This window comes from Ceratotherium simum, chromosome 7 (assembly GCF_057802395.1).
Source record: "Ceratotherium simum simum isolate JZ-2026a chromosome 7, ASM5780239v1, whole genome shotgun sequence".
Classification (NCBI taxonomy): domain Eukaryota; kingdom Metazoa; phylum Chordata; class Mammalia; order Perissodactyla; family Rhinocerotidae; genus Ceratotherium; species Ceratotherium simum.
This window is the reverse complement of record NC_141906.1, coordinates 15,917,980-15,943,685: the sequence shown is the minus strand read 5'-3', so window position 1 is coordinate 15,943,685 and position 25,706 is coordinate 15,917,980. Positions and strand designations below refer to the sequence as shown.

Below are 25,706 nucleotides of genomic sequence, written 5' to 3'. Positions count from 1 at the left end.
TAAACTACCACTTCTAATTAAGAGACTCATATATATATATACCATCACTTCTGCTGGATCTGGCCACTTTCTGCATGCTTCTCACACTCCGCCTTAACTCTGCTGCCCAGCATTTGTTTTTGTCACTCTTAATCTTCCTCCACTAGACAGTGAATAATTTGTAGGAAAGAAAAGCTCCACGTTTATCCATTTCCCCAGATAAAGAGAATAAAGCCTTGCACAAAGAAATCTGTTCAAATTAAAATATCTTCTTTCTAAAAAGTACTTTGAAACTTTATAAGCAGTCACTGGTTAAATATCCTTAAGAGATCAAGTGATACTGAAAGTAACCACTTTCTCATCATCTCCTCTTGTTTACCTGCCAGTTATCTGTTCAATGGGACCATTATGTATTAAGAATGGGAAAAGAAAGAAATTAAAACAAGTGGTGATGCTAGTTAGAACAGGAACAGGCTAGACTTTAAGTATATACAACCTTGTCACATCAAATTTTAAAAGGAAAATGATAAAGGGACCAATTTATATTATAAAACTCTGAAGCCTCAAATTTTAAGAATCATCAATGTAAGATGAATGTCAATAGGGCATAATGTCCAACTTTGAAATATTATAAATCCCTAAAGAAACAATATAGGGAGAAAATTCCTAGGACAGAAATTCATGACTATCAATTCAGAAAATCTTGTTTCAAAGAATTTCCACATATATAAAGACATAAGAGATTCTAAAGTTGGGAATGTAACCTCAAATGCTAAATGTGCTACACAGGATTGGCAAACCATGGCCCATAGATCAAATCCAGTCTGCCATCTGTTTTTGTACAGAATGGTTTTTACAATTTTAAATGAATTTTTGAAAAAAAATTCAAAAGAAGATCAATTTTCATGACATGAAAATGATATGAAATACAAATTTCAGTCTCCCCAAATAAAGTTTTATTGGAACACAGCCACATTCATACGTTTATACACTATTTATAGCTGCTTCAGTGCTAATAACAGCAGAGTTGAGTAGCTGGGACAGATACCATATGGCCCACAAAGCCCAAGACGATATTTACTACCTGGCCCTCTACAGAACAGTTTGCCAACCCCCCAGCTAAGAGAAAAAAATGGCCACACAGATAAGGACTATTCATGCCTTAAGGCTGGCCATTCTTGTGAGAAGGGATTTCAAGTCAAGGATTAAGAGGCTTCAAGGCTCCTCTGATTTTATGATGGAAATCAAATGGGAGAGACTTCGGCCTCCAATCATAATGGAGTAACAGGAACTAGATTTACCCTCCTACCTTAGACAATCAGAATACTGGACTAAATATGTGAAACAACTGTTTTCAGACATTATACACAAGGCAGCACAGGACTACAATCCCTGACAGAAGAGACACAAGTAAGGTAAACCCTAAGATTGACCTGGCTTTCTGCTTGGAGGCATATTCCAGACTGTACAGGAGATAGGGCATTCCAAGCAGGGCACAATGCTTCCCTGAGCTGAAAAGACAGATACCGGAGATCAGGGAGTTTGAGGCAGCTGAAAGTTGCAGGACAAAGTTCTGGAGGGGAGAGAATTACATGGAAAAAGAGCTCCAATATATGCATAAGGTCAATGAGTCTTTGCTGAATATTAAGATACACATGTATAGAGTGACACTCCAGGCTGGGCAAAGAATGACCCAGGAACTGTGAATAGAACAGTTCCCCAGAGCTCACATGACGTGGGAATTGTTTGAGTTCCCACTAGCCAAACTGGAGAGTCCTCACTGATTATGCAGAGCATTCAGGAGAGACCCCAGAAGGGCCACAACACCTTAGTAGTGGAGCTAAACTATCCTGGGAAAAAAGCTACTTGAGACTGCATGAAGCTTAAAAACAAGCCTTGAAAGGCCCAAACTGAACTGCAAGTAAATTAAGTGACTACCAGAACAAAGCCCAACAATCTTTAGAGGAAGATAACAAAATCTAGGCACCCAACAACATAAAATACACAATGTTCGGCATCCAATCGAAACTTACTAGACATGCAAAAAAGCAGGAAAATCTGACTCATAACTAGAGAAAAATCAGTCGCTAGAAACAGATCCAAAAATTATAGAGATGATGGGATGCGAGGACAAGGACGTTAAGACTATTATAACCAGACTCGAATATTCAAAGCAGCCTTTTTCAACCAGCGCTCTGCAAGAGAATTAAGCCCTACAGAAAGCTATTTGAGGAACTACATTCTCAATTCTCCCAAGGATGGTACACAGTTAGAACCATTCTAGATGCAGAGAAGAGAAGTTAATTCATTACACACAACAGATAAGGCATTAGACTCAATTCTCTGGGAACTCAGTTGAGAGGTGCTGGATAAGAGAAATACATGAACAACGAGGAGAGAAACAGAATATAGAAAAAAGAACCAAACAGAACTCTACAGAAGAAAAAAAACACAAGATCTGAAATGAAAAACTCACTGGATGAGATTAACAGCAGATTAAACAACTGCAGAAGAAAAGGTTAGAGAACTTGAAGATGTAGCAATAAAAATTATCCAAATTGAAGCACAGAGAGAAAAATAGAAGTTGAGATAACAAAATTTAACTTTCAGGCTGCTTTGTTACAAATCAACTATTCAGAATAAAATGAAAGGTTTCCCATTAAATCTAGATATTAGGTAGACAGTCTCTTGTTATCTGAAATTACCCATGATAAATAAAAACTTTCCCTACTGAAAGTACTAACAAGAATATGTAATAGCGCTACAGTATAAACGCCACAGGATAAATGTGGTATCTTTCTGGGCAGTAATTTTAATTAGGATTCAAATAAATTTGTGTGCTTTGCTTCAGTTCTTTTAGGCTTCATCCTCAGAAAGGCATATATATTCACCCTCTTCTCTCTTCTACAGTTGAGGTGCTCTGTTAGGAGCACTTCACAGACAAAGTTTAAGAAACACTGACTTAAGAAAATATTCAAGAAATCACTAGGAACACCAAACCATTTCACTTCAAGTTCACCTGCTAAATAACTAATATTGATTTTTAGATTCAAACCCTAAGGCACTGTTGGGAAAAGGCATAGAGCTACTAAAATAAGCTTCCTCCAATACTCATTCCTTCAAGAAACCACCAAAATAATAAGTCATCAAGCACCATCTTGTGATAACAGATCAATTTTAATTCTAGCACCTGAAGCTATACAAGGGTACGCTTTATAAACTTCATGGGACTGTTGTACACATTCAATAAAGTGACAACTGTGCAATACCACTTAGTATCTCAAAATCAGGAACATACTTTTGAATTGTTTAAACACAATCCACAGAATTAAAAACAAAATCAGAAGCCATCCACAGTTATGCTAATTGTCAATTAAAAGTTTTGCACTTACTACTTGATCTATAACAGTCAATATCTAGTAGGGTATGTTGAAAGTGATTTCAGATTCTCATCCTGTTGTACTCTCTTGGGAAGATTTCTTGAGTAGGTACGTGACTGGCCAAAGGCGGGTACAACCAGGACCAGAACAGCAAGTAAAGTTCTACCACAGTTTCTGTAGTTTTCACTTTTCTCTTCTTTGTCAGTTAAAAGTGAACAGTGAGACTTAAATACTTATCTTTACATATACACAAGGTATGCTGTGAAAGCATATTTGCTTACAAACATATAAAAATACTTGTTAACTAGTTTGATAAGAAAATAATGTATAAAAGTATATAGCAAAAACATTAATCATCTCTGACCCTGGAAAGATCAATTCCATATTTTATATTACAAACAAAAACAGTTTTAGTTTTTTTGAATCCCTTATCCAGAAATACTTGAAAAAGGAAGACAGACAGAAATTATTTATTTGTACTCTCAACATGGCTGTGAAAAGAGTTAAATTAAAAAACCAAGAACATTGAAATGCTTAAGTCCAGAATGAGTCCAAATATTTGGCCACACAGAATATTATCATCTTTAAGAGTAGGAGTAATAATAAAGGCTTTATATGTAGTTTTTAATCTATGAACACAATAGGCATTTTGGTATTTTGGCCACTGGAAAACAAAGGCTGTAGCTTTAGTAAAGGTCTGAGATGTCTGACTTGAGTGGATTCAATTCAGTGTATTTAAAGTTAACTAAAGTTGACATCAAAACTTTTAGATATAGGCAAAAATTCACATTTTAAAAAAACTCCCTATGTTTCTATTTAGAGTAACAGTAGGCAATATGATTCCAGAAGTTAAAAGTTATTTCACAACCTGTGACTTCAGCCTGGCAAACAGCTTAGGTTCCAAAACTGATTCATCCCTATTAAAATGTAAGCCCTTAAAAAAGAATGTGTCTGTGTAAATAGATATATACTTTAAAGGAATCAGATAATCTTTGAAGCAGCCTTAGTGTTTCCTTTAAATTTATCTTAAAAGGACCATAGGATTAGCTTCACGGAAAGGATTAGCCAGCTTCTTGGTCTAAGGCTACCGTGGTGATCATTTGTCTAAGGCTAGAAAGGTACCAACGTGATGTAAACCGTAAGAAGAGAAGACGAGGGCCTTTCCTGGCAGTTGGTAGCTAAAACTCAAGGGATTCTTAGAAAATGACACAATGGCAGCCTTTCTTGTCTTTTTCTTTCCTCGTTGGTTCTGGTGAAGGAGGACATTCCTGCTCTTGAAATTTCCTGTAAGACAAAAAAAATCTACATATAATTGCCTTCTTGGTAATATATTACTACAAATGCAGGTTATTTTTGGACAAGTCTAGTTTACATGCATATGCTTTTCAATGCTAAATTTCAACTAGGGAATCAAAGCAAATCTTTGGGTGGTGGAGGGAGACACAAAGGCTTCCACACCAGCATAAGCAGAGCTACCGAGTTCCATTAAGGAGCTCCATTAACGAGCGAGTCTTGAATCAGATGAGATGCTGAACTCAATAACCTCTAAGTTCCCTTCCCAATTTGAAATTCCATGCCTCTAAGGGATACTTCAGAAGAAACATCCATCACTAGGTACAACAGAGAGCACACACCCTGGTGAGGCATGTGGTTCCTATTCCCATTCTGCCACTTATTAGCTGCAAGTCAGTATTAGACAAGTTAGTTGACCTCTCTGAGCCTTGGTTTGTTAGAAGCGAGTAATAAAAACCTACCCCGCACAGTTGCTATGAGGATTAAAGAAGATGTTGTGTTTAAACGCCTAGCAGTGCCTGGCATAAAAAAGCCTCCTCATTCCCCTTCTCTCTCCTGTTTGACTGATGGATATAAACAGATTCTGAATACCAAAACCAAGGACAAAATATTTCGAAAAGGCAGTAGAAATTATTTTAAGAAGGCACTGGTTCATCAGTGTATGTGTGGTAAAATGCACATAATAAAATTTATCATCTTAACCATTTTTAAGTTTACAATTCAGTGGCATTAAATATAGTCACAATGTTGTACAACTACCACCACCATCCATCTCCAGAACTCTTTTCATCTTGCAAAATTCAAACTCTGTATTACTTTAAAAAACAATGGAACTTCTATTTTTAACAAACTCTTAAAAAATACAAAACCACAGTCTTTGCTTTTTCTGGCCCCCACAAAGAGAATGCCCTAGCAAGGGGCTAAAAAGTACAAGCAGCCCATAGCTCAGATGTCAACTCACCTCAGACACACAATTAACACAAGCCCACTCCACATACCTGTCCAACTAACCAACCAGCAGGGAACCCAGTAGATCTAGAGAGTAGAGGCTGAGGGAGGGCCAGGCCACCAAGACTCAAAATAATCAAATCAAGCCCCACCCACTAAAGCAACTCAATCTTCCACACAGACAAACACATACAGTAACTCCAGCTGATCTCACCCATCACCTCAAGCTTCCCGGAACCCGTTAACACTTTCTGAACCACAAGGGCCTCACAGGCCAGCTAATAGAAAAATTCTTTGTAGTCTGCATATTCTACTTCACAGGCCATGGGACAGCTGAGTCTCTACCACCCGGTTTACTCTTGGCCTGGGAGGAGGAGTCGGCTAAGAAGTACAGTTAAGAGCACAGGATCTGGAATCAGAGATACGGACTCAAGTCCCAGCTCTGCATGAATTCATTATGTCTAAACTCTGAACAAGTTATTTAACCTCTCTGTACCTGTTCTCTCATCTGAAAGCGGGGATAAATCCAAGTATTCAGCTTACTGGGCTGTGGTGAGGATTAAATGTAATAACCCGTGAAAAGTACTTAGCGCAGAGTCTGGCAGAGCTCACCACTCAAGTGTTAGCTGCTGTAATCACTATCTTCATACCACCACCATCTCTGGAAGCTGCATAGGTTCTTTTCAAAATCCTTACGTGTACTTTCTACTTCAATATAATTAAATTAGGTTTTATACGTAGGAAGTACCTACAATAAAATATGTACTTACTTAAAAATTTTAACACACTATGATTAACCCCTAGAACAGAAGCACTCCTACATACAATTTCTTCTTTCTTACCAAAAACATTTAATGGAAATTTTTTTTCTCAGCTCATAGTTTTAAAGAGCAGTGTGATTACTTGTCAAATTCAATAAATTAAAACAAACTTCTGGAATGTGTTTTGCTCACCTTATAACCCGGACAAGTTCATGGAAAGCTTGATCAACATTCATCCTAATCTTTGCAGATGCCTCCATGTAAGTCACCTTAAGTTGTCGCGCTAACTGCTGTCCTTCTTCCTGTGTGACCTGAAATTCCAAGAGGTGTGTGTGAGGTACAATACTAACAATTAGATATACTTCATCTAGTCCTCGGCCACAGGCTGCACTGTTGATCCAGCCAGAGGCCAAGCTGGTTTGTCATAAAATGAACCAAGAGACTTAACAGCTGAAGCCCAGCTCTGCAGAACAACTCAGAACATACTTGTGACAGAAACGAGATTTCAGTCTAGTGATTACTCTAAAAGTATGAAATACGACAACGATAAATCCCAGGAAGGAAAAGCACAAGGTGCTATGAGAGTCTATAACCCTGTCAGCAGGTCAGGGAAAGCTTCCCTGAGGAAGTGATACTTCCCTGAGGAAGTGATACTTAAGCTAAGAACTAAACAGAGTATGGAGTTAGTGGGGTGGGATGAGGAAGTATCCCAGACAAAGAAGACAGCACATGTGAGGGCCATGAGGGGGAATAGGCTTTCGGAGTTCCAGGAACTGAAAGAGCCTAGAACGGATGGAATTTGGGAAGCCAAGAGAGAAAATAACGAGAGGTAAGGACGGAGAGGAGGGAAAGCCTCAAGAGACTCTGGGTCGTCTTCGTCTCAGCACCCCCCAGTACCTGGTACCTAGGTCGCTCAACAAATACGTGGGAAAAAACGAATAATGAATAGGATCACAAGCCCTCACAATGCCTTTACATTAGGAGGTGAAGGACTGTGGGCAAGGAAGGGTGGCATAACTGATGACGTATAAAACAGTAGGCCAAAATAAGAAAACATTAACTGAATATAAGTAAATATCCTATGTATTATAAATGTAAAAGGTTGGAAGAGTGATATTTACCTAAAATTATTAAACTATTACATTTACATTTAGATAATGGGGCCGAAAAATTATAGATCTGAAAAAATGGCTTTCCTTGCTGAATTACCATAAAAGTAAACACTTGCAGAAAAGTTAAAAAATACAGATGGGAAAAAAAGAAAAGAAAATTTAGGAAGCTATCACTAATAGAGATTCTTTTAATAGAGTCTTTTTTCAATGGTGTACATTTTTCTCTACAAAAATAGGACAGTTTTTGTATATTTTTGTTATACTCTGGAAATATGCTAAACTCACCTGTCTAGGTGTTCTTTTGTAAATGCCATAGGCTTTTCTACAAACACAATCATGCCATTTGCTAATAGTTTTCTTGCTTCCTTTCTGACGTGGATGCCTTTTCTTTCTTTCTGGCCTCACCTCACTGCCTAGACCCTCCAGGACAGTGACAGTAGTGTTAAGGGGAGACTTCTGACTTGTTTCTGATCTTAGGGACAAAGAATTCAACCTTCCACCGCTGAGTATGCTGTTAGTCGCTGGGTTTTACTGTAGAGGCCCTTTATCAGGTTGACAAAGCTCCCACTATGCCGTTGTAAAGAGTTTTTATCAGGAATGGAAGCTGAATTTTGTCAAATGTTTTTTTCTGTATCTACTAAGATCATATGAGTCTTTCTTTTTAGTCTGTTAATGTCATGAATTATATTGATTCATTTTCACACGTTAAACCAACATTGCATTCCTGAAATAAACCCCACTTGAAAGATGATGCATTGTCCTTTTCATATATTGCTGAATTCTATTTACTAAAATTTTATTGAAAATTTTTACATCCGTGTTTATGAGAAATATTGGACTGTAGTTTTCCTTTCTTACATCTTTGTCTGCTTTGGTTATCAGAGTAATGCTGGTTTCATAGAATGAGTTGGAAAGAATTCTTTCTTTTCAACCTTCTGGAACAGTTTCAGCAAAATTGGTTTGGTATAATTCACTGGTGAATCCATCTGGGCTTGAAGTTTTCTTTGAGGGAAGATTCTTTACAACAAATTTATTTCAGATACAGGACTATTCAGGTTATCTATTTTTTCTTGAGTCAGCTTTAGTAGTATGTGCCTTTCAAGGACTATGTCTATTTTATCTAACTTGCTGAATCTATCAGTATAAAGCTGTTTATAGTATTTCTTCATTATCTTTTAAATATCTATAAGATCTGAAGTGATGCTATCTCCCATTACTGATGTTGGTGATTTGTGTCTCCTCTCTTTTTTACCTGGTCATTCTGGCCAGATTTGTCACTTTGATGACAATTTTTTTCTATGATTTTTCCATTTTTTATTTCATTGGTTTCTATTTTTTGCTTTATTATTTCCTTTCTTCTGATTAGTATGGTTTTAATTTGCTCTTCTTCTTTTTCTTCTAGTTTCTTAAGGTAGAAGCGAAAGTCATTGCATTGAGACCTTTTTCTTTTCTAATATAAGTATTTAGTTTTATAATTTTTTCCTTATACTTCTTTAGTAGATTCCACAAATTTTGATATGTTGTGTTTTAATTTTCATTCAGTTCATAATACTTCATAATTTCCCTTTTGATTTTTGCTTTGAACCAAGGATTAGTTAGAAGTATGGAGATTCTACATTTGGAGATTTCCCAGATATCTTTCTGTTCTTGATTTCCAGTTTAATTCCACTGTGGTCAAAGAACGTATGTTGTCTGACTAAAATCCTTTTAAATTTATTAAGACTTGTTTTATGACCCATTCTCATTTCAAAAGATTGTGTATTCTGCTGTTGTTGGGTGGTGTGTTCACTAAATGTCAGTTAGGATAAGTTGTTGGATAGTGTAGTTTGAGCCACCTATATCACTACTGATTTTCTTTCTACTTGTTCAGTCAATTATTGACAGAGAGGTCAATAATTTCTGACTATAAGTGTGAATGTGTCCATTTCTCTTTGTCGTTTTTTCAATTTTTGCTTCAAGAATCTGGACACCCTGCTGGTATCCGAAGACTGCTTGTTGGCGTGGGGAAGCCGGCACACACACACATTGGAGTTGGGTCCAGGAACCCTTAGTAGAACCAGAACAACATTTAGTTTAGGGCTAATTTTGCCCTACTACTGGAACAAAACCCATCCAAGTGCACTACCCACTACCCCAAGAATAATGAAGTTTTCCACTCGGGCTGATCACAATACAAATTTCCTGGGCCTATCTGAGCTCAAGGTATTGTTCCCGCTAATCCTTTCAAGTAGCTTGTTCTCCCAATTTAATATTCCATTCTCAAAATTCAGCAACCTCAATGCAGTATCATTAGGTTATTACATTAACGCATATACATCTAACAATTACTTCATAACAGCGTATACCCTATTGTGTTCCAAAAGTGTGGCAGGCAGGATCTACATAGCATTGTTATATCGGAGTTTATGTAATTTTAAATTTACCCTGCCTCTCTTCAAAATAGCTATGTACCAGAAGGCCTATGGATCTGAAATATAAATCAATCAAATCAAGCAAGCAATTAACAATAAGTAAGGAATCCAAGTAAGAAAAGAAAGCATCACAGAGCTACCAATTTAGAAAGAACAATTCCTATTTTAAGAAAATTTGACATGGGAAATTCTTTCCTACAAAAATACCCTCATGTTGTCACAAATTCTGTTCCTTCTTCCCGGGATGTCACCCCTTCTCTCCCAACTCAATACTTTTAATGTGTTTCCTACCAATACTTCAAGACTCAATCTGGGCCGGCTCCGTGGCTTAGCGGTTAAGTGCACGCGCTCTGATGCTGGCGGCCCGGGTTCGGATCCCGGGCGCGCCCCGAGGCACCACTTCTCCGTCCAACGCGAGGCCGAGTCCCACGTACAGCAACTAGAAGGATGTGAACCTATGACATACAACTATCTACTGGGGCTTTGGGGGGAAAAAAATGAATAAATAAAATCTTTAAAAAAAAAAAAAAAGACTCAATCAATCAGAAATGTCCCCTGAGCGTTGATGATGTTTCAGAACAGCATCCCAGAGCGTCATTACACCCTGCAGTGACTCTTAATAAACTACATGGCACAACAATTTCCGGTTTTGTTTGCTCGTTCTCCCACCATTATGTCCTTTGTAGCTGGGGGTAAGGCATATTTGTCTCTGTACACCCAGGGACTAGAAGAGTGCACAGCAGTTAACTAAATAAACATGTTAAGTAAATAGAGTATGACCAAATAAGTACATCTTGAAGTAAAAGAGAGGATAAGGAAGAAAATGAAAAATAAATATTTGAGACAAGTCAATCTCAATAAATTACTTAATTACTTATAAATTTGATTTGGGGAGGGAAATATATGTCCTTAAAAAATTTGGTATTTGTCTTTCTGCTCAATTGTTCTTCAAGAAGGTACCTTGCCCTATCCCTCCCGCATAACATAATTCAGCTAGAGGGAACAGCAAATGACCTATCTTTACATGTAGTAAGAAAAATTAATGAATTAATGGTCTAGATGATAAAACAATCCCACTGCTAAGGTTGTTTATGTGCTTCATTTATTTATTTTTAAAGCACGGTCTCACATCACTGTCTTCCAGGAATTGAGGTCAGCAAAGTCTGCACACACATTTCTGATCAAGAAATCTCTAACCACATATAAAGCTGCTTTTGAGCTCACTGGTGTAGCATAATTTTAACTAAAAAGTAGAAACAGTATGGCTGCCACCAAAACAAACAAAAAGAACACCACATGGAACAAAGCCACAGCATTGTGGAACCAGAAATCAACATAAGACTGAAAGCTACACCAACAAGGATTTCCTAGAGGTTCTCCAACCCAGAGAATTTTATAAAGATACCTCATCTCCTGGATATGCTGCTTTGGTAGGTCTGAGTGCTACCCAGAAATGTTTTGTTTTAAACAACCAAGGTGAATCTGATGCAACAAATTCACAGATCTCCTTTGGGAACCTCCAGTGAGACTCAGTGCAAAGGCACAAATGAATATTAGCAGAAATCCGCAACAATATGAGTTTATCTAGCACTATACATTTCCAAATAGAGTGGCGCAAAATGGGAGTGACGAGAGCAACGCTAATAGGAACAGACCACAACATGGGCGATATTCACTTAGGGATGTATTGAGTGAATGAAACATCTAAGTTTACAGAAGCAAAACTTGTTTTTCAAAAATATCTATTATGTAGAGTCATCAAATTAATACCACATCTTGATTCATTGATGCCGATTCATTTATTCAGCAAAAATTACTGAGTGTATAGCTTTGTTCTATGTGCTAAGGATAAAGAATGAACAAAACTAACGGGCCAAAACTGAGAAGCCCTCACGGCACTTACATTCAATAGTTTACAAACCTTTTAGATGCAGACAAGGCACAAACAGGCTAAGGCTAGAAGAAGACTCTTACTCTATTGGTCTGTTTTCGGGAGTGGAGGTCTTTTCCCCAGGAAGCTGCAGGGACACACTGGGGTCAAGGTACTGACAGATGGGGAGAGTGAGGCTTAGTACACTCAGGTGTCTATTATCATAAGTGCAACTGGTTCCTTTCTCAAATTAAGGGTGGCCACCAGCAATTAAGCAGCTAACAAGGAGAAAAGGAGAGGAGGAAGCTAAAGGGAGGAAAATGGGGTAAAAGCAAAAACGCAAAAAAACGATTTCTAGACAGGGCTGAGTCAAGGACAAGGAATCTGAAATGAGAGAGATCATGAAGTCCACAGTCCAAGCTCACACACTGCTGTATCAAATTGCAGAAGCAGTGTGCTGTGATCTTTACCTACTTTTATATTTTAGCAAGGGCAAGCAAATCATTTACCTGTTTTCTTCCTATACCTTTGACAGGATAAACAAATTGATCAATGTATCTCTAAGGGGCCAGGTATGTGGTAACACTAAACAACCATTCAAATTCTACAGATCTCTTTATTTAAAGTAAACTTCAGTAACTTTGCTCTTTCTACTGCTCTGCGTCAGTGATAGAAAAAAGTGTTAAAAAAAATAGTGGAAGGATCGGTGGGTGGAAGAAGCAAGTCCACAGAGATATGGAAGCCAAAAGGAAGCAGCCAAAGCCTTTTCTAGCTTTGGGTTCAGAATCTCGGGAGCCAGTAGTAGGAATGCCCAAGACTGACCCACAAATTCAAAGAACATGGGGAACTAGCATTTGCTATGTAAGAGAAAATAGCCTAGAGGCTACAGAAAGTCCAAACAATTGTGTCTAAGACAAAGGCAGAAAAGAATGAGTGGAGTCAATAACCAAAAGCGAGCCAGACTGGTTACTGACTAAAAACCTAAAAAGATGACCAAAAAGTAAGCCTTTGTAAACAGGGGAAAAGGTTTTTCTGGGGTCCCTGTGGCCTGTCCAGGTTTAGTTGGCAGATCAAGTCAGGATGCCAAGACACTATAGAACATCACTTTTAATTCTGAAAAGACTTCAAAAAGCTAAATACCTTTAGCATAGCATCTCAATTTCAAATGCACTAAGTATGGCCCTCGAGGCTAGGAGGTAAGGCATGGTTGTCTGCACATCCAGAGCCCAAACGAGTGTGTACCCGGCCCTAAGACACCCGAGAGAGATAAGGAAATACCAACAAATGGAGGATGCAGGAGGCAGGAGGGGTAGGGAATGGTGTCCCAGAGCTAAGTAAACAAAGTGTTTCAAAAAGGAGAGTGTGAGCAACCGTGTCAAATGTCACTGACATCTGCGCCAGTGGTGACCTTGACCAGGGCTCTGCATGCCTGAAGCCGTGCAGGAAAGAAAGCAGAGAGAGCAAGTGAAGATAACGCTTTTAAGGAGTTTTGCTTAATAGGAGGAGCAGCAAAAAGGTACTCGGAGAGGAATGTGAGATTAAGAAAAAGTTTTTGTGGCAGTTACTTTTTGTTTTAAAGATGAGAGCTGCTATAGCAGCATGTATGCTGATGGGAATGATCACATAGGAAAGTAATGGGACGACTGCTGGGGTGATGTCCGCGAGCTGGTGAGAAGGAAGGATCCAGTGCCTACTGGAGAGGCTGGCCTAGAGAGGTGAAGAGTTTATCCACGTAAGTGGGGGAAGTAGAATTGATGGAGTACATGTGCATATAGGTTGGCACATGAGGAGGTGGGAACATGTAGAAATCTCAGTGAAATAGAAAAATATCACTCATCACCAGCTGAGAGTGAGGAAGGGGAAGAAAGTGCTGTAAGTTTAAGAATGAGAAAGTAAGTAGTAATCACCGAAACAAGTGGGAAACGAAAGGACTGGGGAAACGCAGCAGGATTTCCAGTCAGCACTGAAGGCTCACGTGGGCAGTGGTCATGACTTTAAAGTGAGAGCAGCCAATGCACCTGAGGGCAGGGGTGGAGAAACCAAGAGAAGAGAAAACAAAGCATGAGGAGGAATCAAGTTTTTCCTTGTGCCTATCCTTCAGGGAGCAGAATCTACAGGAATGAGTAGAAAATTAAGCAGATTTCAGCCACTCACTTTTCTCCCCTGGATATATACACATCTGAGCTTTTCAGCATGTACATACTTTATATCTGTGTATATAGTTTAAAGTAGAGAAATAAATACACAGAAGAACTTATTCCAAGCTAACCGCATATCTTTAAGGTGATGAAAATACGAAACTTACCATTCCCTATATTTCTCACCACATGTTTTTTGTTTTACTCTGAAAATCCATTACTTTTATAAAAAGAAAAAGATCAAAAATTTTGCAAGCCTATGGTATAAAACAAAGCCTAAGCGCCATAATATATTGAATATCTGCAGACACATGGAAACCGCACACCAAATACTGACACTCTTCAATACGGAGATGACTTTAACTCCTACAGATGCTTTGCCCCCAGCTAATCAAGGCAGGGCCTGTTTAGTTCTGGGGGGCATATGCTCCCCTACTTTCCCTAACCTGCCACCACCCACCCTACAGGAGACCTCCACCTCATCCCCGGCCTCCACCTGTTCCTTTACTGGAGCAGCCATCATGAAAAAGTTTGAGAGAAACCTATTTCTACAATCAGGGCAGGAGCCTTTAGGGGTGGAGCAGACAAAGGCGTGAGAGAGGGAGGAGCCCCTGGTTCACTGCAGGGCTACTTTGCTATTATTTCCCAGATCCAGTGACATATGAAAGTGCTTCCAGAGCTAGGAAGGAGTAGGCAGGTTCTCCTGGGCAATATTTAGTAAGTATAATTAGGTTCAGAAACCCTAAGGAAATGGCCCCAAAAAATAAATTAAAAAACAGACAGACTGCCTAATGTAGGTTTAAGATGTGAGCAATGCCATGCTATAAATTATTTCAAACAGCTTATACTGGTTTGAAGTGATCACATTTTTTTACCTTAACTTTATAATAACTCAGACTTGAAAGAGACCTAGCAGTAAAATTTATTCTACATCAAGCATCATCAGCAAATATTTCTAAATCTTAGCATTAGAACAACATCCTTCTCTTAAGTCCACGTTTTAAACTTGGTTTACCTTCAACAAAATTTTACAAATAGAGCAAATCAAAGATTACGTTTTAAATAGCTAACTACAAAATGGAAGGCTGTCCTCAATGCTGTTTATCAACAAATTTTTCCTGATGTTTGCACTTTCCAAACAAAATCTTAGGAATCTGTTAACACAAGGCTATATTAAAACAAAAGAGAACCTAAGTACCAGCAAAAGTTAAGAAACAATTTAAACAATCATATTCTAGATGTGGAGTAGAGGCCGAAGACCTAAAAGAAATAAAGACACAAGAATCCCCAAATAATGTAGAGGCTGTATTAATTTACATCTGACCTTGTTCTCCTCCCCCACGAAAAGATGAGTGGACAACACAGACCACAAATTTAAAACATTAAATATGAAATAAGTGAGTATAAACTAGCCTGCAACTAAAATACTAAAAATATTCTTTTCTTGCAGGTTCTGGTGTTAGAGCTAGCCAATGTGAAGAATTAACAGAAAACTTAGTCATTAATGGGACTTAGGAAAAATCCAACTGTAATTTAAATCAAAGCCATTCTCTAAATGAAGGTAATTTAGCATTAACACTAAATAAATGAGGTCTTTGAGGATAACTTTAAGATTATCTAAATTAGAGTTTGGAATGTTACATAAGAAATTATAACATGTGAATGGAGCTGGTGGAAATACTTACAGGCTTATAGAGTCCACTGAAGTTCTGGGTAAAAATATGTGAAAATTTAATTTTCCCATATCTACTTCCTTTTTATTTCTTACCTATTGCGACTTCTGTAAAATCCAGTGTGCCAAACTCAGCGTCTTTTTATAATCATGGCACTTTCAATTGTTTCATTAAATACATCATTCACTTATATGATTATAAACACTGGGTTTCCCAGCAGCAAAACTCCTTCTCACCTGTCTCTGATGATCCAGATCTGCTTTATTACCAATTAAAATCATTGGAAACTCATCACGATCCTTTACTCTGAGAATCTGTCTTTGGAACTTATAGATTTCTTCAAAACTAAAAACACAAAAACAAATTAATCAATTTGGTCAAGTATCAGAATTCAGCAAATCCTATGACCCATACAGTACTTTATTACTTTTCCTTTTTCTATAAAAACAAGAAAATCCAAATTCAATCAAATAGTAATCTAGACATGAACAGTAGATCTACATTTGAACATTGGTACAGACCTGCCTCTATCTGTGACTGAAAAGACCAACAGGAAGCCCTCGCCAGTTCTCATGTACTGTTCTCTCATAGCTCCAAACTCTTCTTGCCCCGCTGTGTCCAGAACTAAAAAAAAAAACATATGTAACTGTGTGCATGTTTTCATCTTATAAATGGTTTTCCCACAAAGGGCAGGCCCAAAGAATGTGGGTCCTTTAGAGCACACCATTCTTAGTAAGAAATGGCATTCTCCTCTGAGTACTTTTTCTCAATGCTAAAGACAAATATATTCTAACAGCAGACAGTTTCAGAGTTATCTTCATCAGTACAGGTTGATTTTGTAGTTAGAATAGATTAGCATACCAATTACAAGGTTAAAAATATCAAATACATCTAGGCAGATGGAGTCAGACAGCTTCTGAAGTCACCTGGATGTTTTACCTCCTCCATGGAAAGAACTGAAGAAGACACCTATGAATTCAAGAAAGAAATTTTGGTCTACCCCTCAAATAACATACTTAAAGTGCAGGTGCTAATGTATTTCTTGATCTCTGTGAATAAAAGAATCACACAAGTTAAAAGAATGGGGCTTTCTTTTGTGGAGAGGTGGAATTAGCACCAAGCACAGAACGCTATCTGCTAAAGCCTCCGTGCTACAAGTTCTAAGCAAGTTAACAAATACTAAAGCTTTTCTATATTTACTTCACCCATTTTAACTTTTGCCAAAAGGTAGAAAGAGTTGAAACCTTATGTTTTTTCCAAATGTCCCAATAAATACAACTTCAATAAGTTACAATGACATGACTAGTTTCACGAGAACAAAATCAATCCAATTACTGTTTACATTATATCTGCTAAGGAATATTTAAATTGCCTAATATGCAGATTCATCAATCAAAGCTAAGGAAAGAGATGGGCTTATATTCAAGATCATCTAATATTTCAATTGTAGTATTTAACTTTGCAAAAAATCAGAGCTTACTTTAAAAAAATGATATGTGAACTATCAAATAAAGGAAGATTACTTACTATCTAGCCGGGCTGCTCTGTCATCTATCACACACTGCTTTGTGTAGGAATCCTCGATGGTTGGATCATAATCCGTTACAAAATAGGACTGTAAGAAAAATAACCTTATTTTAAAATTTATGTTTACTTGCCTACCCAAGTTTCCACGTAATGTTATCAGGTCCCACTTAGCCAGAATTAATAAAAATATTTTCATTGTATTAAGGTTTATCCTACTACTGTCAATTCCCCATTAAATGAAGTCTATGCAGAGCACTTCCAAGTGGAGAAAAGGTACTAAACATCTCTGAATTTTCACATCTGAAATATGCAAGAAGATTGTAAAAGATCTATTGTACTTTTGTTTTCATAATTAACTTATATATGCCTAAGAATCTAGATCTCAAATTCTAGAAAAACACAGTAATTTGTAATTCAGGTCTATTTGCAACCTGATGGTAAGCATCAGTCCCAAGAAAAAGCAGTTTGCAACAAATGGAGACGACAAAAAGAAGCCTGGAAGACTCCATGCCCCATCCTCTTTCCTCCCCTTCTTTTATCACACCTTGTCTTAAGTGTTTCAGCTGCCTTGTGTATAATCATAAGAAAACATGATTTCAGGATTTTTTTCAATTGCAAGGATCTCAAACTTATTCTTTCACTGATTATTTTTCTTGTTTTTTAAATTTTAACTTTAACTCTTCTTTTGTTAGCAAAGCCTCCAACTGTTATCTTCTGAAATCACCAGAAGAAAGGACAGTTCAGGTAGCACAGCCAGAAAGGAAGAATCTTAGCAACTGCTTGCTTGTGTATTACACTTCACAATTTTTTTCCAAAAGGTTTTCAAAAGAAAACAAGAGCAACAACAAGAATCTGAGAGAGAACTTATCTCCCTCTTCTTACAGAAGGGCACTAACCAGGACACAGATATCATCCTTTTTTTGTTCTGAGCATCTCCTTTGCTCTCCTTCGTGACTGACTTCCCCAAAGCCTATTTTTCCCACTGGCTCATTACAAAATCTGAAGAAATGACTTGGAGGAAGACAGCTTAATGCTAGGAACCAGCACCAAAGGTGTTCAGCCACTCTTCAGGCAAGGGTTCCTGGCAGCTGGACCTGCTGGCTCCAGGGACACAGCATTCTTAAGTGATGCCCCCCACTCCCCATAGGTTTGGTGACCTATGTAAACACCAGAAAGCTACTCAGAAGCAGGCACTCTGAACAGGACAGTAAAGAAACCTTTGCGGGGTAGGGGGCAGGGGCCCCGCAATACTGATCTGCCTGCTACCACGACTTTACATATTTATTTTATTGGTGAAAGATAGTTTTCCACATTTTATTTATATTTTAGAATTAACTTTAATCACAGAATTCAGTATCCATAATCTTATTTCTCTTTTGATGGTTTCACTTAAATGCATTATTTATTAAACAAAATCTATAAAAGAAACATTTACCAACAGGAGCAGCTTTTAGAAGAAAGCCATCTCCATCACCACCCCATCCCCATTTAAAAATAAACAGGTATCAAAACAATCCTGAACTTACTTTCTGACATCCACACCTCTTTAAAAAGTAAATGCAACTGGCAACAACATTCTCCGTACCCACTATTCCAAAGGGCTTACAACTACAGTCTTTCACCAAGCAAGCTGGATAAGGCAGGCTGTTTATATCTTTTTAAGATTAGTTTCCTGAAACACGTTTCTCTACAGCAGTGTGATACTTCTTGTGAAGCTTTCATCCTGTAAAACCTGAATTTCATGACTCCCAGTTTATGCCTAAATGTGCTGCACTCTCCCTCTCACTTTGTCTGTAAACAAAATAATGGACAAATATTACATATATTTTGTCAAATGTCCAAGTCATGCACAATAGCTAGAATTCTTTCAATGTGAGCTGTTTTGCATTGTGAGACCAAATTAAGACATTAACATACATAGAAGATTGTTGGTTTAAACAATTTTAAGGCCCATTAAAATAAACTGTTTTTCCTTTGAGTGGCTGTGGAAGTTTCATATTTTCTTTGGATGTCTTAGCTTTTGAAACACAATCCTATTTTTTTTGTGTGTGAGGAAGATCAGCCCTGAGCTAACATCTGCCAGTCCTCCTCTTTTGCTGAGGAAGACTGGCCCTGAGCTAACATCCGTGAAACACAATCTTAATGTTGTAAGAATTCTGTCACTTTGCTAACACTGACGTGCATTTATTCCATTCCATGTCCACAATTTTTAAGAAAAATTAATTATTGGAATTTCTGGATATTTAGGTCCACAATTCATCTTCATTGTACCCTGTTTCCATAATTTGTTTATAGAAACCATCATCTTCTTGCTACACGTAGATTTTAAGGAGTCATCCTCACCGAAAGCATCTTACCCCCTAATAAAGATCCATTCTAAGGAACATCAACTTGGGGCCTGACTGTCACAAAATCAAAAACCCCTTTTCCTCTCACAACTCTAATAAGCCATAGGTCAGAAGATGCCTAAAAAGAACATTCACTGTGTGCAGGTAACAAGTACAATGTCACTTCCCGCCACAAAGACAATATTTTTTTGTCACTTAAACTTGAGTACCAGATATTTGAGGCAGCAGATCACCAATAAGAAATCAGTCTCTGGTGATGGACAGTCCCAGGTTTAATTTTAACTCTGCTACTTTCTAGCTGTGGTATCTGAGGCAAATTACTTGACCTCTCTAACCTTCAGCATCTATAAAATAGGATAGTAACAAAACCTTGTGGAACAGACAAAATGAAGTAATCCTCATAAAGTGCCAAGACACACTGCTGCTGATTAATAAATGTTAATCTTTGTATTATTTTTGTCACGTAGTTAGATGGTATGAACTAGCATTTTTTCAAGTATAAAGACTTGCTAATCTCGGGAACAGCTTTAACAATTCCAATCCTAGCTATGCCACAGGCCAACCATGGGACTTGGTATCCAAAATGTTGTGAATCGAGATAAAAGCTTCCCATCTGGGGTTCTGGAAATAGTTTCTGGATCGGGCAGTTATTACACAGATATACACATATGTAAAAGCTCATCAAGCTGATTTAAGATTTGTGTGCTTTGTACGCACACAAATTATACCTCTATAAGATACATAAATTAAATTAAATAGCTCCCTGCTGTTTACAGGATTCAGTTCTTTCTTTACACAGTTTGCAAAGCCCTCTAGTTTGATCTGCCGTGTTCACAATTCAAAGCCTCATTTCCCGCTACTTGAAATCCTTCAGCCAACTGCTCTTGCTCTCTCGCTTTCCATCATTTGTTCGACGATAATTTATGGAGCATCGTAGGGACAAAGTTCCCCCTTCCACAGAGCCCACTGCTTTTCACACAACATCCAGTCATTGTGCTGTGATCGGGGGCGAGGGTAATGGAGAGTGCTGAATGTATGTACTGAACAAAGAACAGAAACAGCGGAAAACACCAATACCCTGCTTGTGCTTGTTCAGAAGGCAACAAAAGGTAACAGGTTAATACTACAGTCATGCATAGGAACTATGTGTACATTCGCTTATAAACACAGGGACCCAGCAATCTGCCAGAAAAGAAAACAGCCTCTCTCCTGAAGTTGAAAAAAGTTACCAACCACAGCCCAGAAAGGATATTCTGTAGCAGAAAGCAAGAAAAAAACAAGCACAGTATTGCATTGTGGAAGATAGTAGAGGTTCAGGCCAGGGCAGGAAAGGAGAGTGGACTGGAGAGTTCAGCACACACTGGAGGGGGGATTTGGGGGGAGAAGGATGGGGGGTTGGGGGGGAACTAATGTGATTTCCTGGTATCACATGAAAGGATGCATGGAGAAGGATCTTGCGGGAAAGAAAGGGAATGTCTCTTTTCAAAGCGCAGGATCTCTTCCAGGTAGCAAGAAGGGCAAATGGACCTACGTCTCTTTAAATTGTTAAGAGTTACAGAGAAAAGTTTAGGGTTAGGGAAGCAGCTCCATTCAGACAGGGAGATCTATTTCCCCTGATAAAAATCTGGTCTGGGTAAGGTTGTCAAAAGCCCTTAATAACGCAAGAGGATTATGCTGTGATAGCAAGAATGTTATTTCTGATTATATGCCACTAGATTGCACAACAGGAGCTCTGTTGGCCTAAGAGAATTGCCAACTCACTATCTTCCCATTCAAAGCAGCAGCCTTAAGGAAGAAAAGAAGGGGGAAGGGGAGGAAAGAGAATGAGCTGGCACAACTTCTGCATTCAGTGGGCAAGAGTGACAACCCACTTTCTCCTGACACCAAGCTACTGGCAAAGCTGTAGTTCCCAGGCACTACCACTGTGTGGTGCCTGGTCTACACACTGGGAGGGGTCACTTATGGAGATTCTGGGACACGCAGTGAACCTGGCACACTGGCTAAATCCACCACCCTTGCCTATGAAAAGGATAGGAGGCTAGATCTAAGGTCCAACTCGGGAGTTGTAAACACATGACAGGGCATTTCCGAGCACAGCACCTTCTCAGGAGTCTCAAGAGTCCTCTGAAAACATGGGGTGCAGAAAGGGGAGGCGCAGGGGAAGGAAACAGGTGAGACAAGTGTGGGGAAACCTTGATAACTACTGAATCTGGGTAATGTGTATATGAGTGTATATTATACTATTCTCTCTACTTCTGCATAGATTTTATAATTTTCATATTAAAATTATTACTTTTCAATCTGGTGGTAGCACAGAGGCACTACAGAAAGGGTCCAATCAAGAGAACACGATAAGAGACTGTTTTTAACTCCGAGCTTTTACCTCACTCTACTCAAGACTAACTCACCTAGAAGCCTGAATTTCTTTTTCTTAGTCAGAATATTTTCCAGTTTTCTTCTCTCTTGTATATATTTATTATATATATAAATATACCTTATATTTTACACTTTTACTGTCCATCTTTCCCCCATTCAACTAGAATATAAGCTCCATGAGGGCAGAGATATTGTCAGGGGTAAAATGACTTGCCTATTGCTTCAGCAGCACATCACTGGCAGATTCAGCACTAAAATGAAAGTGTCCAGGCTCCGTGGCCAGTGCTCCTTCTGCTTTACTTACTCTGCCCATCTGGGGAAAGCACACTCATACTCAACCTCCATTCCCGCTTCCATCGCTCCCATAAAAAAATGAAGTATCCTCAACGACAATACCAGCAGTGAACATTTATTGAGCATTTACCAATTATAGACAAGCAGTCTATAACAGTAAATATTATTTAATGTTACATATACTTTTTTATTCAATTGTCACAATGAACTTTCAGATGAATATTCCCTTTTACAGATTTTTAAAAATGAGGCACAGAAAAACTACGTTACTTCTTCAAGGGTGCCCAGCTAATAAGGAGGAGAACTGCAATTTAAATTCAGGTCTGATCCCAAGCTCAGGGGGAGGGGCTGGGGGGTGGTCACAAAGCCGCCTCCAGGAATTTAAGAGCTGCCATCCCCGGTGAGTGCTGTGTGTGCCCCACTCTCCTCCTCAGGGCCCTTGTCCGTCTTCCACCACTGTATGTTGGATGGTGGGGCCGCCTGGGGAGGCAGCAGGGCCGAGTGGCAAGAGCCTACCCTAAGTCAGACAGACCAGGACACAGCTCTACCACTTCTACTAGCTGTGGGAAGGAAACCAGAGCAGCTTATTTAACCTGTCTGAACCTCAGTTTCCTTGTCTGTAAGACGGAAATAATACCAACCTTGCAGGATTGTTGTGAAAAGTAAAAATACTGTATGTGGAGTACAAAGCACAGCCTATGACACACGGTAGGCTCTTAAATTACAGCTAATGAAGACCTAACCACATCTTACTTTCTTTGCAAGGCCTTCAACAGGCCAACCAGAAAATGACCTCAGCATGCTCTGAATTCCTCTTACCCTTAAGGTAACCATGACCATAGTCTGGATTTTCCCAACTTCACATATTCTATCTTCTTGGTAAGAGTTGTGATTTGGAAAATCTGTATACCAAGCTTTACATATACCATGTAATTGGCACTTACAAAGTTCTTTCACAATTGTTTCTCTCTCTGTGTACAGAATGTATAAATGATACATTGAGGTAAACCCCACAGGGGATAAGGATAAAACGTTCCTTCAGAGCCCTTCTCTGGACAAGGCTTCTTTTCCTTGGTCCTGAATGAAATCTAAGGCAAGTCTCCTAACTATTTCCAATCATTCTTCGATTATAAACAGTTCTTCAATCACTTTCAGCCCCAAGAACACTGTGCTTTCAATAATTAAGATGTCTGGTACAGTGTCTTAATTGCATTATTCAATATTCATCTACATTAAAGTGTCTTTCTCCCCTTTCTAGAGAGAGCTGAGAAGTCTGCGACCCGGTTAGGGAGTTGGGGGGGTGGGGGTTTTACATCAGTCACCTTCTCTCTTTCCCCATCTTATTCTGCATCTCTTCTACCCCCAACAAAGCTGTCTCTGGCTCCTCCAGGGTTGGAGCTAAAGGAGTGGGGAGTGGTAAGGGGGTTGAAAAGCACACACCAATGAAATCTGATGTCCATGCTAACTTTCTCATGAGGGTCTGTGGGTTTCCTGGAACAGTCCCCAGGTGGCACCCTCCATGTGCAATTCCCAGGACTTGAGTGAGACCTGGCCATTTACACCTCCAACCCTCAATCCCTGAGGTTTCCATGGGCACCTCCTCGTGGTTCATCTCATCTTCTAGGTGGCCATACACAGCATCCCTTTTTAGAAGGCTTTAAGCTGGTTCCATCCAGAAGCTCAGGGAAACACCACTATCTTTCAAAGTGCAGACTGCTAACTAAAACAGCCCTCTTCCTTTCTCTCTGTTCTGCTATTGATCCACAGACTCGCATACTCATCCTTAGGGTCCCCAGATACCAGAGGCTACCTGTCAATTTCTCAGAATGATTCTATTAGAGCTTCCCCCATCATTTGGCTTCAATGAAGGAAGCTTAAGAGAAGCCTCCTCTTCTCTCCGCTATGTGTGGAGGCAGGAAAGGACACAGAACACACCGCATACTAACAGCTCTCTCCAAAAGCATCCTAGTCTCAGAACCTGTAACTCTCCTCGCTTTTATTTCCTGGAGATAAGGTATGGGCTAAATGTGCAAAACCAATTTAAGGCCACTTTCTATGAAGTCCTTGGAATATGAGGTAACTATTGCTTTTTTCTCAGCCTTTGGGCCTTCAAGAGAAACTAAAACAGATTAGAGCTCCAGTTACAATCCTGTTACATAAGTCCAACTAGATTTGATGCATCCAAGGCCTATCTCATGCATTTTAGAACTTCCCTGGAGTTAAACAAGGGAAGCTTGTTTATAGTTAAAACTTTGCACATAGTTAAAACCTCAAAATATTGGCTGTTGGAAAATTCAATAATTATGAAGATCGTAATGGGGAGTTAGGAATTAATTTCCCAGAGCACAATTAAGCACCTGGTTAGCTCTCAGTAGCCTCTATTTGCTAAAACAAGAGCAGTGTAAATTCCTCTGGTAACACTAGAGAAGTCTGCAGCAACTTCAGGCAGCTGTGAGCCAGAGCCGGGCTCCTCCTGGTGTCACTTTTTAACAGCAGCTGTCAAGTCACAGAGAACCTTTGTTCCCGGCAACACCCTCCCTTATTTTTATGTCAAATGTTTCCAATATGCTTGATATTCCCTTCTTTCAAGTACATATTTTTTCCTGACAGAAATTAATATTTCATTTAATCTAACATGTATAATTACAGAGCTCTCCATAATTTATCCTCCAGAACTCTAATGCAGAATAATAAAAGCTACACTAAGTCCAGTAATCCTTTCAGCTTCTTTTTAACAAAACTTAGGCCTTTGGTCAATGTTGCTAATTGTCTCAGACTGTCTGAAGCCACCACGTGCCTTTGTGTGACTTCTGTGCAATCTCAGCGATGAGGTATACACCTCATGTAAAGTATTTGGTTGCAAATCAATGGGCCTGGTATGCAACAAGAAAAAGTACAGTCCAAAGTCAACTTGCAAACTGGTTCTATTACAGAAGTTTCTTTTTTTCTTTTAATTTTTTTTTAATTTTATTTATTTATTTTTCCCCCAAAGCCCCAGTAGATAGTTGTGTGTCATAGCTGCACATCCTTCCAGTTGCTGTGTGTGGGACGCAGTCTCAGCATGGTTGGAGAAGCGGCGCGTCGGTGCGCGCCCGGGATCCGAACCCGGGCCGCCAGCAGCGGAGCTCGCGCACCCAACTGCTAAGCCACGGGGCTGGCCCGGAAGTTTGTTTCTAAATCAGTTATTTGGTGCTCATTTCCCCAGGGAAAAATTGTTCTAATCTATGTTTAGGTCCATAGGCCAGACCACAAAAGCTACCACTGAAATATGGTCCTGAGCCAGTATTAACCCTGAGTGCTAACCTCTGAAGCCGAGTCCTTTGTCCCAAGAAGAAATCGGAAGAGAATTTTGTTTCCTTTCCCAGAGCACAGAGCCAGCCCTAAGCTACACTTACAAGGAGGGACAGCTTGTCTCTGGGGCACCCCCTGTACCCCCCAGCCTCCACATCCTGCCCCACTCCCCAATACTACACTCTTATTCCAGGTTTAGCCTCCTTTTGAAAGCATTCCGGGGACAAATCACTTACCTCTCTCCCCTCTGTCCCTTCTACTCTCAAACTAGAACTCACAACTCCCTCAGGAAAGCCAAATCTCAC

General features: G+C 39.1%; 1 protein-coding gene across 3 annotated transcripts in view; it reads right to left on the bottom strand.

The window, feature by feature from the left end:
• Positions 1 to 3,137: 3,137 nt before the first annotated feature.
• The window catches only part of RRAS2 (RAS related 2), a 66,399-nt gene continuing 43,830 nt past the window's right edge, over positions 3,138 to 25,706 (bottom strand). For 2 of the 3 annotated variants that reach the window (XM_087433175.1, XM_087433176.1), the window contains exons 2-6: positions 17,093 to 17,180; positions 16,087 to 16,189; positions 15,802 to 15,910; positions 6,554 to 6,672; positions 3,138 to 4,643 (exon numbers count right to left, since the gene is read on the bottom strand). In XM_087433175.1, coding sequence (XP_087289301.1) covers positions 4,556 to 4,643; positions 6,554 to 6,672; positions 15,802 to 15,910; positions 16,087 to 16,189; positions 17,093 to 17,180 — 507 coding nt within the window. In that variant the 3' untranslated portion in view covers positions 3,138 to 4,555. Of the gene's footprint in view, positions 4,676 to 6,553; positions 6,673 to 15,801; positions 15,911 to 16,086; positions 16,190 to 17,092; positions 17,181 to 25,706 lie in introns of all 3 variants that reach the window. The other variant, XM_087433177.1, reaches the window with a different exon arrangement.